Source organism: Electrophorus electricus, chromosome 6, assembly GCF_013358815.1.
Source record: "Electrophorus electricus isolate fEleEle1 chromosome 6, fEleEle1.pri, whole genome shotgun sequence".
Taxonomy (NCBI): Eukaryota; Metazoa; Chordata; class Actinopteri; order Gymnotiformes; family Gymnotidae; genus Electrophorus; species Electrophorus electricus.
In genome coordinates this window covers 9,118,299-9,133,298 of record NC_049540.1, presented here as the reverse complement: position 1 = coordinate 9,133,298, position 15,000 = coordinate 9,118,299, and the positions used below count along the sequence as shown (strand labels likewise).

Sequence of the window (15,000 nt, the reverse complement as noted above, 5' to 3'; positions counted from 1 at the left end):
AAGTTCACCCCCCCCCCCCCCCACCAGATGATCCACTTCCTGATTCCATATGCAAATTGGTGATGATGCCCTTCTACAGGCATTTGTTAGGATCTCCGCAGCACGGCCAAGCTCCAGCTTCTGATTCAGTGTTGACATCAGGGAGCCGAGTCCTCTGGAGCACAAATAAGATGAGTAATTACAGAGAGGAATGGGATGGCATAAGCTGCGATTTCCCAGGATCCTGCTAGCATGCTAATTTATGCTAGCCGCAGTGTATGTGCAGGGCATAACGCCTAATAGCAGAAGATAATAAACATGTACTTTTTCTGCAATAAAGCAGGGACGGCAACATCATCAACAACAACAAAGGCACTAATAAGTAAAATATAAATAATAAATAAATGAAGCGAACACTGAATATTGTCCCACTGTGGCACCTTGCTGTTCTAATTTTAGAGTTCTGCAGTTCAGGCAGTAACTCGTCATATGATGGTCTTTTACATTTTTTACAAACGTGTTGCCCGAAATGTAATCGTGCACTTGGGACGCCAGGGTTCGTGTCTCTTTACTTCCGAGGGCCCAGAATAGAATTCATTAGGAGGGTGCCAGGTGACATGTGTAATAAGGGAATAAGCAAAGGGGCATTCCCAGTGTGGCACGGCTTCATCAGAACACACACCTCCAGCTCCAATTTATTCTCCTGGGCTTGAAGACAAAGCTCAGATCCTTCACTGTGCCACCCAAGAGTTATGCAGCAACACATGGTGATCATGACTTTGAAGGGGGCCTGGGAGGGGCAGCAGGTGCATGCCTCTCTGCAGAATTTGGAAGTCTTTAAATTACTGCACACTCTTGTTATCAAGAGCCAGAGAGACAGAGATAGAGAGGGAGAGAGAGAGAGAGAGAGAGAGAGAGAGAGAGAGAGAGAGAGAGAGAGAGAGAGAGAGAGAGAGGGAGAGGGAGAGAGAGAGAGAGACAGAGATAGAGAGGGAGAGGGAGAGAGAGAGAGAGACAGAGATAGAGAGGGAGAGGGAGAGAGAGAGAGGGAGAGAGAGAGAGAGAGAGAGAGAGAGAGAGAGAGAGAGAGAGAGAGAGAGAGAGAGAGAGAGAGAGAGACTGCCTGTAATTATCAAAGTTTCAGTAGCTAAATAGACAGGATGCTCCTGCTTGATTTGCAGTTAGGCATATTAGCTCTTTTAAAAGTCTTTTTTTTCTGTTCATCCTTCTGTAATGGATTTGTTAATTGCAAAAGGAGGCATGAAGATGACACAACAACAGTTCCAGAGAAGACTCTGCCTCCACCATGTCCTGTATGTGACTAACTCTGACAGACTGTCATTCCCTAAAAGCATCAAACGAGCACACTCATGTGTGACAGGGTGGTTTTTATTGGACAGCGCAGACCACTATTAAAACAAGATTTGGGTCTAAATTTCCTTTGGTTTCCTGTTTTATGATGTTAAATGTAATGGTGACACATTACATTAAAGTTCCCACCCACAGCCAAGCCTTGGCTTCAAACACAGTGTTGGCATTGGGTAGCCAAATTTTGGTTTTCTGTTTTATGCTGTTAAATGTAATGGTGACACCTTACATTAAAAAGTCCTTAAGTAACGCTATTTACAGCACTAGCTAACAATAACAAACCATAGTGAACTTCTGCATTATTAAGCTATAGAAAATGTAAACAAAGTAATTAAAATCATGTGGATTGTTGGGGACTAATGAGACACATTGTGTCCTTCCTTCTCGTCTCATTACCTGGTGCAGTTACGCCACACTGCCTATTTATTTCTCAGTCATTTACAAGAATTCATCATAGTCTCTTTGCCTGTGGGCAGCACTGGACAGCTTTAATACAAGTGTTAATTACTTTATTAATAATACTTATGGTTCATTTATGTTGAAAACCATAGTTTGTTAATGCTACCTAATGCTATAAATACTATTAGTTAGTGGAACCTTAATGTAAAACATTAGCAATATAATATAGAATAAAGATATTTTATAATAAAAATTTAGATAGTTATTTTAGCACTGCCATAGCTTTGAAGAATGACAGAATGATGGAAGATTCATAATGATTAAATGTCCATTGATTTTTTTGTCTTAGGGCACAGATTTCCTTTCCTTTTTTATTTGCAGTATCCTATAATCAGATGGACCATTGTGCATGTCTGTGTGTGTCTGTGTGTGTGTGTGTGTGTGTGTGTGTGTGTGTGTGTCTGTGTGAGAAAGAGAGAGAGAGAAAGAGAGCGAGAGAGACAGAGTGTGAGCGTGTGTGTGTGTCCATCATCCTCCAGAGACTTGCGACTTAAAAGATTATGCCCATTTTATGTCACATAAAGTGTGTCACAGAAAGGCTTTAGCCACTGACGGGCTTTAGCACGCAAAGGTCGTTCTGTTGTCCGCCCCAGAGCATGGGCTTATGCTCTTCTGTGACCTTCTCTATGCTGTACCTCATAATGCAGACAGACAGACAGACAGCCTCTTCTGCCCCCGCTGTGTTAAGGTTGATAGAGGCTGGCTTGTCGCATACACCTATGTGTGGGTTATGCTCGTCTGAAGGTCATGCAGAACAGGACTCACATGTGCCACTGTTTCAGTTTGGTGTCACTCTGAATCACATGGCCTTGGTATGAGGTAAAGGCACTGATGAGAGAGCAGGAGCGAGCTGGCTGGATCAGGGCAAAGCAGGAGCAGAGAAAAGTGGAGCAGGGTGGAGCTAGGCAGAGCAGGGTGGAGCTAGGCAGAGCAGGGTGGAGCTAGGATGGCAGACTGCATAATGATAAACGTTCAATTTCTCAAGAATTTCCAAAGTCCGAGCTTCTCTAAATTGCAGCAGCAAGTTAGATTTCTGTAGCCAGAATTCCATAACTGCCAGTGAATAAATTAAATAATTCTTTGTTCAAGTGTCAGTCGGTAAATTTGGTATGATGAAATTTACATATTAGAAGAGTGCTTTTAATCTAAAGAAAGTGAGTGAGTTCTGTGATAGTCTGGTGAGGGATTTGCTCTGGAAATAAAGACAAAGAGCATTCAACTCTGATAAATGTCAAGGATTTTACCTCTTTCCTTTTAAACGATTTTAACCAGTCTCCTGAGACAGAAAGGTGAGATCAGTCTTAACTGGTGGTGGTCAACCATTAATTAAGGAGCCAATGAAAATCTATTTGGTCAGGATCTCTACGTTATAGCCAAATGCTAAATGGAGACTAGTGCTACGTTTGAATTGCCTAATTAACCCACTGAGTAAAAGTTTGGACAGAGAAACGGAAGTAACTCCGTCTCTCTCAGGCTAACTTATTATCCAAGAAGAGAAAAGCTGTTTGAGGAAAAAGGTCATTAGCACTTCACCTTTTTGTAAGATGATATAAAGTAAAGTCTCCAATGCTCCTTAAAAGGAAAATGCGCCTTTGAAGCCATTGGGGCCCGTCATCCTGAATGTGAAAGCAGGCACTTAGAAACTTCTGTTGTGAAAGCTCTCTAGAGTGATGAGAAATGCTTTTTTCTCCTTCATCATAAAATGCAGACGTGAACAGCATCATTTTAAAGCATGGAGCCTCTCTATAACACCCTTTGGCTTCCCACACGTAGCAGAATCATGATGTAATCATTCATTTTAAATTAGTAGCAGCAGTTTTTAGCTCACAATATAAATAAAGTATGCCGTGTTGCCAAAGTCATTTTGTTTATTTATTCTTTTCCGTTTATTAAGGTTCCAGTGCTGCTGACATTCCGTATGCGCTCTGCTGGCATCGCAGGGTGTTCTCCGGGCGGAGGGACGCGTTTCTCATCTGTTCCACTTGTGTGTGCAGGTAACGGAGACACGTACAGGTCCGCTTGGCTGCAGCACATACGACAACCTGGACTCTGTGAGCTCCGTGCTCCTGCAAAGCCCAGAGAGCAAGCTCCACCTGCAAGGTAGGCCCCAGATCGGCCCTCGGCACCACGCCTTCCCGAGAGGCTCGCCCGTTTACTTAACCGTATCACGCTTAACGCTTATTAGACCAAGAAAATGCGACGTTTCGTCAAGTTGTGTTATTTCTGTTGGGATGTTTGGGCTGCTAAACGTTGAGCTACAGAGAAAATGAAGAGAATTTGCAAAGTGAAATGGATACGAGTGACTGGGTGAGCATTTAAATGCTACAGCTGCACACTACAAGGTGTAGAGAAGCAGCTGAATGATAGTTCTACAGTGCAATGTCATAAAGAGACACAGCATGAGAAAAAACCGACTTATCAGGTGAATGTGCAGTAATTGTGCTCTTGTTAGATTTGCCAAACAGTCGAAGAGCCCGCTGTCTGTCAGATTTGAAAAGAGAATTAAAAACAAGTAACAACACTGCAATATTAGTAACTGCTTGTATTGCTTTCAGCCCCTGCAGAGGTGGCCGAGAAAATTGTCTGTGCTATTTTTTTTCTCCCACTATACATGTTTCCCATAGACTTGATTTCACCCTCCTTTCCCTGAAGAGATTGCTGTGTCTGTATGAACCTGGGTAATTATTTTGTCTGCCATACACACTTTCAAGTGTCTTTGGCTGGTGGCTGATCAAGACCTTCAGGTGTTTAAGACTTTATTCAGACATGTCTGCCACACTGACATCGGCGGCTCGGGAAGGAGACTCTTTTCTTTTCTCCATCACCTCCACAGGTCCTGCTGCTCCATATCGACACAGCTAACTATATGTGGCCATGTGGAGCACATGCCGTGCTATCCATTTCGTATTCTCCATTAAGTTCTCCATGTACACGTTTCAACCAATATACGTTTTTATCGTTGCCTGAAGTATGCATGCTCATTGCTAGCACCTGCAACAATTCACACTTTTAAAGTGCAAGAATGAAAGCACAAAGCTGTTAGCAGCCAAACTTCATCCATCTTTTATCTGACCTTCACATATTATCTCTAAGTATTCTCTCTTATAGTTTTCTCTGAACTAGGTAACAGCTGGTAAAAAAATATCCTTTGATGCTAACGGTCATTAAGTTTCTTTTAAAAGTACTATAAACAAGACAAGACAAGGTGTATCATCATGGTGGTTTTTAGTCATATAGGTCAGCCATCTGGAAAGTTTAAGGCTTAAAGCTAATGTAAATTGTGCTTGCATATGGTGGGATGATGAGAGTTCCTTAAGTGGTCTTTGAACTGGAAACTGGACATTTATGTCTACAGAAGACAAAGAGTGAAGCGGGTGAAATCACAGTAAATGTTCTTGATCTTCTCGGGGACGGGAACTGGGTCAGAGCTGCCAGCGTGCGGATGACCGGCAGGTCTTCCAACTTAAAAAAAAAAAAACCCAGAACAACCAGGTGTGTGTCAGCATGGTCGCAAACAGTTGCATAGCTTTTACTTTGTGTAACTTTATCACTGGCCTCAAAACTGCACAAGAAACGGCACACATTTTGCCGTGTCTAGTCACTTTTCGCAGACGTGTCGTAATGACAAGGTCGGGTTACCGAGACAGCACAAAGGCAGAGGATCTCCTGCTACGCGTCATCGCTGCTGACTGCGCAATCCCCCATGCTGCCCCCCTCACGGTCAAGTTTATATTCGCTGGTGGTCCTTGGGGCTGAAACCCCACAATAGAGTCATATGTCAGCTTGGCTAGCAGTGCGGTGGCACTTGACAGATTGGTATGTAACACAAGATGTAGCTGTGGTCGTCAGGCGCTGCGTGCCTTCGTCTGGGTGGGAACAGAACACGTGAAAGTGGTGTGGGTAATAACACAGGAAGCCCACCACCACCGACGCAAAAGAGCCTGGCATGGCATTTAAAAAAATAGACTGCATGACATTTTGCGGGTAGTCGTGGGTAGTAGTGCATGAGCCGCGCCTGGTTTTGATTAAGCATTTTGGTATGTGGCGTGCATGTTGAAATTAAGTGTCGGCTGCGGTGCACGCATCTGACTGACACCGAACTTGATTTAATGGAGAGACGGACGAGTGATCGCGGTAAAAGTGAGGATCCAGTCATCTGCCATTAGTTAGCAGACCACTCCTTCTGTATTTATTAACAAATCAGAAAAGGTCACTTTGAAAGCGACTGTTGTGGCCATTAATAAAATTGCCTTGGAGTTCTTTCCTTCGGATCGGCTGCACACGGGACAGAACAATAAAGAAGTTGAAAATCACAGAGAAGAGGGGGAGGGAAGATACATTAAAAAAGGAAAAGGACATAAACGACAGAAGGAAAACAGTTATTTAAGGGAATAAGAAGAAAAAAAGATAATGGCTTGACTTTATCAGCCGGATGGTGATGGCTACCGTTGCTCGATCTCATGAAGGAGTGCTAATGCAAACAGGAATGTTTGTGGAAAGCAAAACAGAGAAAGGGAATGTAATTACCAACCAGTGTGGTCCTCACACACTCCAAATGGCTTCCCTTTCCTCTCGGGATAATGAGCCAGTCCACCTGCTAATTCCTTGAAAAAGTATTTCGTCAGGATAAGTGGGATGATTTTACAGTGGAGCTCAGGGGTGTGGGGTATCCGACTGACTGCTATGGGAGGTCTTGGGATTGAGAGTTGAAAAAGCTCTGAGCTCAGCCCATGGGACTGACTTGTCAGTTGCAGGGAGAACCTGCTGTGCAGGACACCTTGGCTGTCGGTGCCATGAGCTCAGTGAGGTCCCACTAAAATCTCCAGGGTTGTATTTACACCTACAGATGTCATTTAATCTGCACGAGATAACTCCCCACTGAACTGGCTCGGTGTGGCTATCACACTATTGTTCTGTTTGTGGGCTGGGCACTTTTAGAAAGCTCATGGAATTGTGCTTCCAGATTTTCCAGGTCTCTGTGCTGTCTCTCAGAGAGTCAGGAGAGGCATGGCTTTGCCTGAACTTATGCAGCAACGCATGGTAAGGGAATGCTGTTGTGTTTTCAAATGCAGTTAGATAGACAAGTACAGCAGGGGACTGACGAGATCCCGCGGTCACATATTGTACTGTTTATATTTGCTGTGTCACAATGCTGTCGTGAGAGATTGGGAGGCTGGATGAGTGTGGTAGTTGCCTCGGGGTTCGGGGGCCAGATTGTGTCTGCCAGACTCTTGCCAAGAACTGACAGGCCAGATTGTGAAGTTATGATTGCGAAGACTGACCTTCAGTTCAAAATACGAGTCCCTCCAGCATTGCTCAGTGACTCTCTACAAGGTTGCTGGTGAAAGCAGAACACAACAGAGATCTGCCACAGCATGGAACACAAAACCACGTTAAAAATCCAACGTGATGATGTAACAGCATAACTTTCCATTGGAAATCACCATATGCCACATAAAGTATTTGGTTTTGGTCAGCAGACTTTAGAAAATATTGTCTTCTCTTGAGGACAGATGTGCTCAACAGGAATCGGAGGAAACAACCACATTTATTTCACAAGTTTGTTCGAATTTGGAAAGGACTTCTACTTGAGTTTTCAAGACACCTTGCCTTTTATTGTGGAAGCTGAGCTGAAACCAAATGACCTTTCTGTGCCCATTTGCTATGTTGTGTGAACAATTGGATTTGCTCCACAATTAGACTTATATTGCTCACACTGTTTCATAACCTGTTTCATGCCCGACCTCTTCTGACACAGACTAAGCTGTAAGATGGACTTCTCAGCATGGCAGCCATGCAGGCTGATCACCTTCACCTGCAGAAAACAGCACGTCTCGGAGACACGGCCGTCTGGACCGGCCTGGTCAAGCCAAGGTCAGACAGGAAGTGAAACAGGGACAGGAGACCATTACTAACCCTGAGGTAGCGGGGTCCGCCTGATGTCCGTGAGTCTCAGCATTGCTGTAGCTCTTAGGGTGGTCCTGAAGGAACCAGGGCAGGGTCAGTGGGGAAGTGCACTAATTCTCTCATCCTGTTGCCAGGGAGACTGATTGGGTACATTGTGTACACGCTGTTTGAACTGGCGTGAGCAGTATAGAAAATGTGTGTGTATGTGGTTAGCATGTAGATTGCAATGTTTACAGACAGTCAATTGCTTTGCTTGTGTGAAGTCATTCATTTGGGTGATTTAGAATTAGGTATACAGTTTTGCAGGCAAATTGTGGTTTGGCGAGATGGCAGGAAAGCAAAAATTGGGATCATAGCTATGCATGCAGAGATCCTCAAGCACTGTTTATCAGTTATCTGACATCCCTGAATCAAAAGAAGAAGAAGAAGAAGAAGAAGAAGAAGAAGAAGAAGAAGAAGAAGAAGAAGAAGAAGAAGAAGCTATTTTAGAAGGTTGTGATGTCATCGAGACTTATTGAGAATTTCCTATGGAGTTTTCAGCTTTTTAATCACAGATGACTATTTGACCACAGGACACAGATATTTTGGTGAAATGTCTTGTCTGAGATTTTTCCAGGAGGGGAGGGCAGCCCCACCACCCACGGCACACTTCAGACAGCCACTGTATGATGAAGCTTTCATCTAGGTGTTTATTCTGACATTTGAATACAAAAATCCCTTTTTTTCCTCCCTCCACTTATCATGGAGTCGCTTTTTTGCCGAGCTTTTGTGATCTTCATGCCTGGGAAGCACTGATAGCGTTGAATGATAATGCAACAAGGGGTGTGATGCGGTATCGCATTCTCTATGCTGGATATAAGCTAAAATGCTGAGGAAACAAAAAAAATCTGACATTAAGGGAGTTCACCTATCAAAGCAGCACCGCACTGGAGCTCGGAGCCAGAACGATGGCAGGCCTAAATTACGGGCGGTCTGAACGCTGCCTCGTGCTTTATTGTGTAATGGCGGCATGTGGAGCAGAATGCCTGAGATGAGCTCATTTCTGCAGCTCACATACGAGTGATGGTCTCACCGAGCAAGGCTGCACCGGCCATTATGTGCAGTGAGCGAGCGGGAGCAATCTTATTCTGCCATTCTCTAGCCGTTTTCTCATACTCAGAACCCTCTTGGACTGCTCTTCCTGCGACCTCCTTTAGAAGATATAGCAGCGGATCGGGCTTAAGTGAAACCCAGTATATAAAATAATGTTCATGATTAGGACTATATGCCCGTTGGTTAGGAAGGCTGAGGAATGGAGGAGCCGTATTAACATTTAACATTCTACGTCAAATGATGAACCACAGAGGATACTGGGGAGTCCGATGGAACTATTTACATTAGAACATTTGTAAGAATGAAATTATGGAGGAGCTGAATACCCTGTGTTTACCCAGAGTACACTAATGTCAAGAAACAAGTTGATTATGTGTTTATTACTGCAGCTTTCCAGGCAAATTCAAAGTCAACCTATATTAAAATAAACAACAATAATTAAAAATATTTAGTAGTTCTGCTTATTTTAAACTGATCTTAAAATGTTGAATAATCTTTTCCCCAAAGATATAATAAATGCAAATTTTGCAGAGAGATTCTGTCTCATGTTTTAATTTTTGCAAAAATAAACAAATAACCTCAGGACATTGGTTTGTCTCAAGATGTACTGTTGAATCTACTAGTGGAATCTATGAACAATCTCAGATCATGGAGAGAGACGCAAATTTAATGAATGTAGAATTTAACGGTTAAGTTGTAGTTAAAGGGAGTAGTCATTCCTCACTTAATTCATGCTTTTAAGTTGTCCAAGTTGGTAAACACAGGGCAGTTTGGATAAAGACATGGCAACTTTCCATACCACATAGAAAGGAAAATAGTTTGTGTTCCCCCCCCCCCCCCCCTCTCTCTCTCTCTCTCTCTCTCTCTCTCTCTCTCTCTCATACACACATTCTTTCTTTCTCTTCTTCCAGAAGCCATGAGCCTATCTGGGAAGATTTATGAATATGTTCGAATAGCCTGAGCCAACAGTTTTCAAAGTGTTGGAAGGGAAATAAATTAAAAAGCCCCACAGGCAATTCATCTGCTGTTTGATGGATTACATACCCATCATCATACGCTCCCATTCTTCCTCTCTCTCCTTCATAAGGGACAAAAACTTTGGTAAACACACAAACAGAAACAAAACAAATCAATTAAGATGTATTTGCAACAAGGACTGCCAATGATGAATTTAGAGCTGAAAAGAATTCTGAAAATTACATATTATGAAAAATTATTGTTTTGTGATTGCTCCACAAAACATTGTCAATTAGTTTTCCTTTTTTATTTACATGTATTATTATGAATGTTATTGTTATTATTATTATTATTACTTTTAAGATAACGATCCTCTTGTTTTCAGGATTCTCATTACAGTTAACCAGAATCTTAGCACACAGTCACTTACAGAATCACGATAAAATAGCAACAGTCAAAGACTGCCATTCGTACAATCAGATCTCTGTGAAGGCCAATGTAATCCTGGTTAACTTCATGCAGTGTCAAACTGCTGCCTTACAGGAAGTGGCTGTATAGCGAGGAATCGCTCTTATTGGAAAATCTCAGCAGCCTGGCCACAGCTCCCCTGTAATGGCGTATCATTTAGAAGATTGATGCAAGCTCACTTTAGTTCAATTCTTTGGGATGCCAGGCACCCGGCAAGCTGATGAAATCTCTCCTCTTTGACCCTGGGGTCAGCTCTCAATTGGAGGTGGTCAATCTAGAGTGTGTTTCTACTTGGGCCGGTAGGACGATAAATCAGCTCTCACTCTCCCTCTTGAATCCCCTCCTCAGCTCACAAGTGTGGCCTCCCTGTCAGACCCAGACTCCCATGCTTTCCTTCATCGGTTTAGGCTTTTTGCTTATAGACAGAAGTGCCAGGCTTGTTGCAGAGTCAATGCTGCCAGTTGTTCACACGCAGGGCGACTATTCATGCCATGAGCTCGGAAGGGCTTGGAAAGTGTCATTCTGCAGAACTCGTGGAGGAAGGGGAACAGGTGTAGGTGTATCGATTCATGCTTGAATCATTGCCACAAGCTGAGAATTAGTTCTTAAACACATCAGGGAACTTCATGGTGCTATAGCAATAAGTGAAGCAATTACACAACCTTAAGACAGGATGTTGTTATTAGAGCTCATAAAATGCACCCTGCTTGACATTTTTAAAGTGGTGTTTTCCTCAACAGCATAAAAAAAACCTCTGATATATTGGGAAATATCGATTGTTTCATAAAATCATTTACAAGGCGATTTTATTGCTGCATTAAATCATCAGTCATAATTCATAGAGCATCAAATATTTTACTTCAAAACAGTGTAGAGAAGGAAAATTATGGCATATTCCCCATATTATAACATATGATCACCCCAGCTGTCTTATTATTGTATTATATCACAGTCAAATAATTTTACTCAGCATCATAACCATCTTTTATGTAATAAAACTATTATATATTTGCTAGAATTTACATCACAGAGTAATTACATTGCACAGTAATAGCAAATGGACAGACCAATAACCCCAGGGTAAAAGTGGCTGGAAATCTTACCTTATCTGTGGTTTGTCCAGTCTTTGGCCTTACCGAGACAGCTCCAGAACCATGGACAGCGTCAGCACTACAGCCGGCTCATCCTCTTCTCCCCGTCAACCTGCAATTTGGTGCACCGTGCAATTTCTTCTTTACCTCTTTTTAGATGGCGGTCTGCATGATTACCAGGGACATCACTATATGCAATTTTCTGCCTTCACGGTAATTATCAGCTTTTGTTTTTGTGTGAAAGTCTGGAAAAATGACTACATTCACTCTCTTGGCTGCTACCTGTGTACCGTGTAGCACTGGTAGATGGGGCTCTCAGCCCTGTGCTAATAGCTGAACTTGTGTAACATTCAGACACCGCTGCTAGCAGTAATGTTTGTTCTGAAGTCCATGCCAACACATTTGGCCAACCTATTTAAAAAAATAATAATAATAAATCATCCACGGGCCAGTTTCAGAAAAAAAAGGTGCCTACATTACTGTAACCCCAGTATACTTTATCTGTCATTGCAAATGTATCCAACACTGAATAGCTTTTGAAAACCCAAGGAAATGTACTCTTGTGGAGATGAACCAAGCTGAAGTCATGTGATTCCAATCCCCCTGCCACTGTCTGTTGCCTGCAGGAAAGTTGAGTCAGGTGTTTAGATATGCCTCTCTTCCAGTGGAAGGCCATGGGAAACATAACGTTTAGGCAAGTTTCTTCCTCATATTTTCAGCATGCGACTTTTGTCAAATTGTCAGATTGCTTGGCTGATTACTTGGCTTACTGTATGGTAGTTTTGGAAACCTCATGTGAAAAGATATCTCCAGAAAGCACGGGAGAGAAGCGATGTCACTCCCCATGGCTTTATACAGAACGTGAATGTGAGTGCTGGCATTCCAGCGATTTAAAAAGCTGTCGCTTTTTCAGTGTTTAGTAGTCACACTTTAGTCACATGAAATGAAAAGAGAACCTTGTAAAAGTTATTTCAACACTTTTCCACCCCGACAGAAATGACTGAGTGAACATACGCAGAGAAAATAAAAGTCTAGACATACTGTGAACATGTAAAGTATTTAAAACACCGGCTGACCCCACAGTTCACTTCACAAGTGACTCTGCAAAGCATAATTATGTAAAAAAATGAGGTAAGCATGTTTTACACCCTAAAAATTTTGGCTTGGATAAATTATAAATGCATAGAGAAGTCATAATGTAATTTCAGAGTAGGTGGAACTTAATTACTGAAACCAGGTTTTCTCTGTTGAATTCAAGTTGCACACTATATCGCATCAGCGCCTTAAGTAACAATTATTTTATGAATTCAGGGGTGTTGGGGGGGGGGGCACACATGCTCAATTAATCTTTGATGAAACCAGTAGCTGGGAATTGGTTCATGGCATCTCTACTGATCCTGATGCAAAGTTAGTGTGAAATCTGGTGCCAGAGCCATTATGCTGAGTGTCTGGATTTATAAAAATAGCACTTTATGTGCTAACTCAGCCCTGAAGGCAAGGTCTGGTCACCTACTTTAGCATTTAGATAACTCCAAGTCTCTGCTGTCCAAAGGGTGCATCACAGAGGGAACAAAGTAGCAACTATAGGTTGCTCCAACCTTGTGTAGCATTAATGACGTCACTAATGGGATCAGGGAGAAGGATGATTAATGATATCAGGGGTTGGGGTGTATTCAGTGGATGTTTGGAATACATGCCTGTAAACACTGTGGCTACACATGGATTATTGATAATCTATTGATGGTCATTGGATTTTCGAAGGTGTTTCTGGCATTAGGAATGAAGTCAAATCTTCAACAGTAAATGTGGTACCTCACAAAGTCATGCAGGAGTGTGAGTATTTTCAGTTTTTTGTTTGCTGAGGGCCACATGTTCCTATTTCACATGCGCTCAGCAATGGTGAATATTGTACGATAGGCACTTAGACAAGCCTGCAATTTATAGACAGGGCCACTGGGGGCAGTGCACTGAAACTGATGTGCTGACACATGATGATGACCAGCATCACCAAACACTATCAGATACATTCTTCCCATTTTATATGAAAATCTGAAGTTTTAGTCCATTAGCCACCCTGATTCCCTGGCATCCTTCTCTGGCGTTTGACGTTTTCGGTGTCTGAGGAAGGACAGGAGCTACATTATGTGGTCCTGAAGAACTGCTGCTTGCCTAGACGGATGGAACTGTGATTTGTCTTGCTGTTATTTCAGCACTCATGCATAACAGAGATCTGAGGCTGGCGTCCGGATATACTGCTGCATTTGTCTTTCCGCTCCTGATCACTGGACTAAAACAGCATATTTTTTTCTTTCCACCAAGGACAGCCGATTACACCATATGAGGGAAGTCAGTTTCCGAGATTCCATATCAATATGTGGTATTTACGAGATTTTCTCGCTGTGTGGTTTTGCGTTCTACATTTTAAGGATGTGCTAAAGTGGCTTGAGAGGTTGTTAGATAAAGTGATGTGCTCTTCAAGTAATGGCCAGGAGAAGGAGACGGAGAAGGAGACGGAGAAGGAGGGAAAGGGAGAAGTGGAGAACAGGAGAGAGGAAGATCGACTGGCTTGCTCAAGACAGACATAAAATAATGAGGAGGAGTTAAAGAGAGGGGAGAAGTAAACCGTCTGAGAGAGCCCGACTGGAAGAGAAAGGCAGAGGAAGAGAGGGATGGAGAGGGCAAGACGGATAGAGAGAGCGAGAGCACGAGAAAGCCAAAGTCTCTCTTCAGGTCTGATTAGGAAGCCTAGTGCAGTGTCTTGTCAGTGTAATAGAGAACGAGGTGCATGGGGGGGGGTGTTATTGTGAACTCTGGGCCGTTGGCACCACCACCGTCGTCAAACTGCACCCATCCGTGAACTCGCCATCTGGAATCTCCCACAAATCACATTAAAGTCGCAGGCCCAGGAATACATCAAGCTAAATGAATATTGGCTCCAGGGAGCCTCAGACAGCAAGAGCGAGGGTGAGAGATGCACCCACGTTGCTAAAGTCCAGCTTTTTGTGGTCCGATGTGAACCAGCTAACCCACACTAATGCAAGCGCAGGCTGATTACACAAGCAGGCCGAGGAAGAAGAGGGACGCGCACACAGCTAGGCCCGCATCGCGCACTTTGCTTCTGGCAAATAAATAAATAAACAAACACAAATAAACCTGTCATTAAGCATAATGTCAACCCCCTACTATGCAGGTTCATAGAATCAGCAAATCTACAAATGACAAAGATGTGTTATGGGGTAAAATTGGCATTTCCATTCACCTCTGGAGACACTAAATAACTAGAGGGGGTCAGTGTTGGGGTTTGAAAAGCTGTGCTTTTTTTGGTCAGACATCCTGTTGTTTTTAATTGGCAACAATTACCACCAAGTGGTGCTGACCATCGCTTTAAACAGCAATATTGGCTTATTTACTGCGTTTATGCTTTAGGTGCTCATCATCAGTTTTAATTTTCTGTGTACTACTGAAATTTCATCAGAGACAGCAGATGAAATATAGCTTGTACTGTATTTCTGGAACAGAGAGTAACCTGTGTGTAATGAATAAATTGTCCAGCTGTCTGTGTATAAGTAAGTTAGTAAGCAAGTAAGGAAATTAAATGATTAAATGTAAGGAAATTAAATAAAGAAAGAAGGAGTCGATAAAACAGATAAATAGCTAAAGAACTTGAATACGTTTTTGT

At 42.7% G+C, this 15,000-nt stretch overlaps 1 protein-coding gene across 1 annotated transcript in view; it reads left to right on the top strand.

The window, feature by feature from the left end:
- The window catches only part of brinp1 (bone morphogenetic protein/retinoic acid inducible neural-specific 1), a 90,781-nt gene that overhangs the window by 55,844 nt on the left and 19,937 nt on the right, over positions 1-15,000 (top strand). Inside the window, 1 exon segment of the mRNA XM_035527592.1 lies at positions 3,801-3,906. Within this exon segment, the coding sequence (XP_035383485.1) occupies positions 3,801-3,906 (106 nt within the window).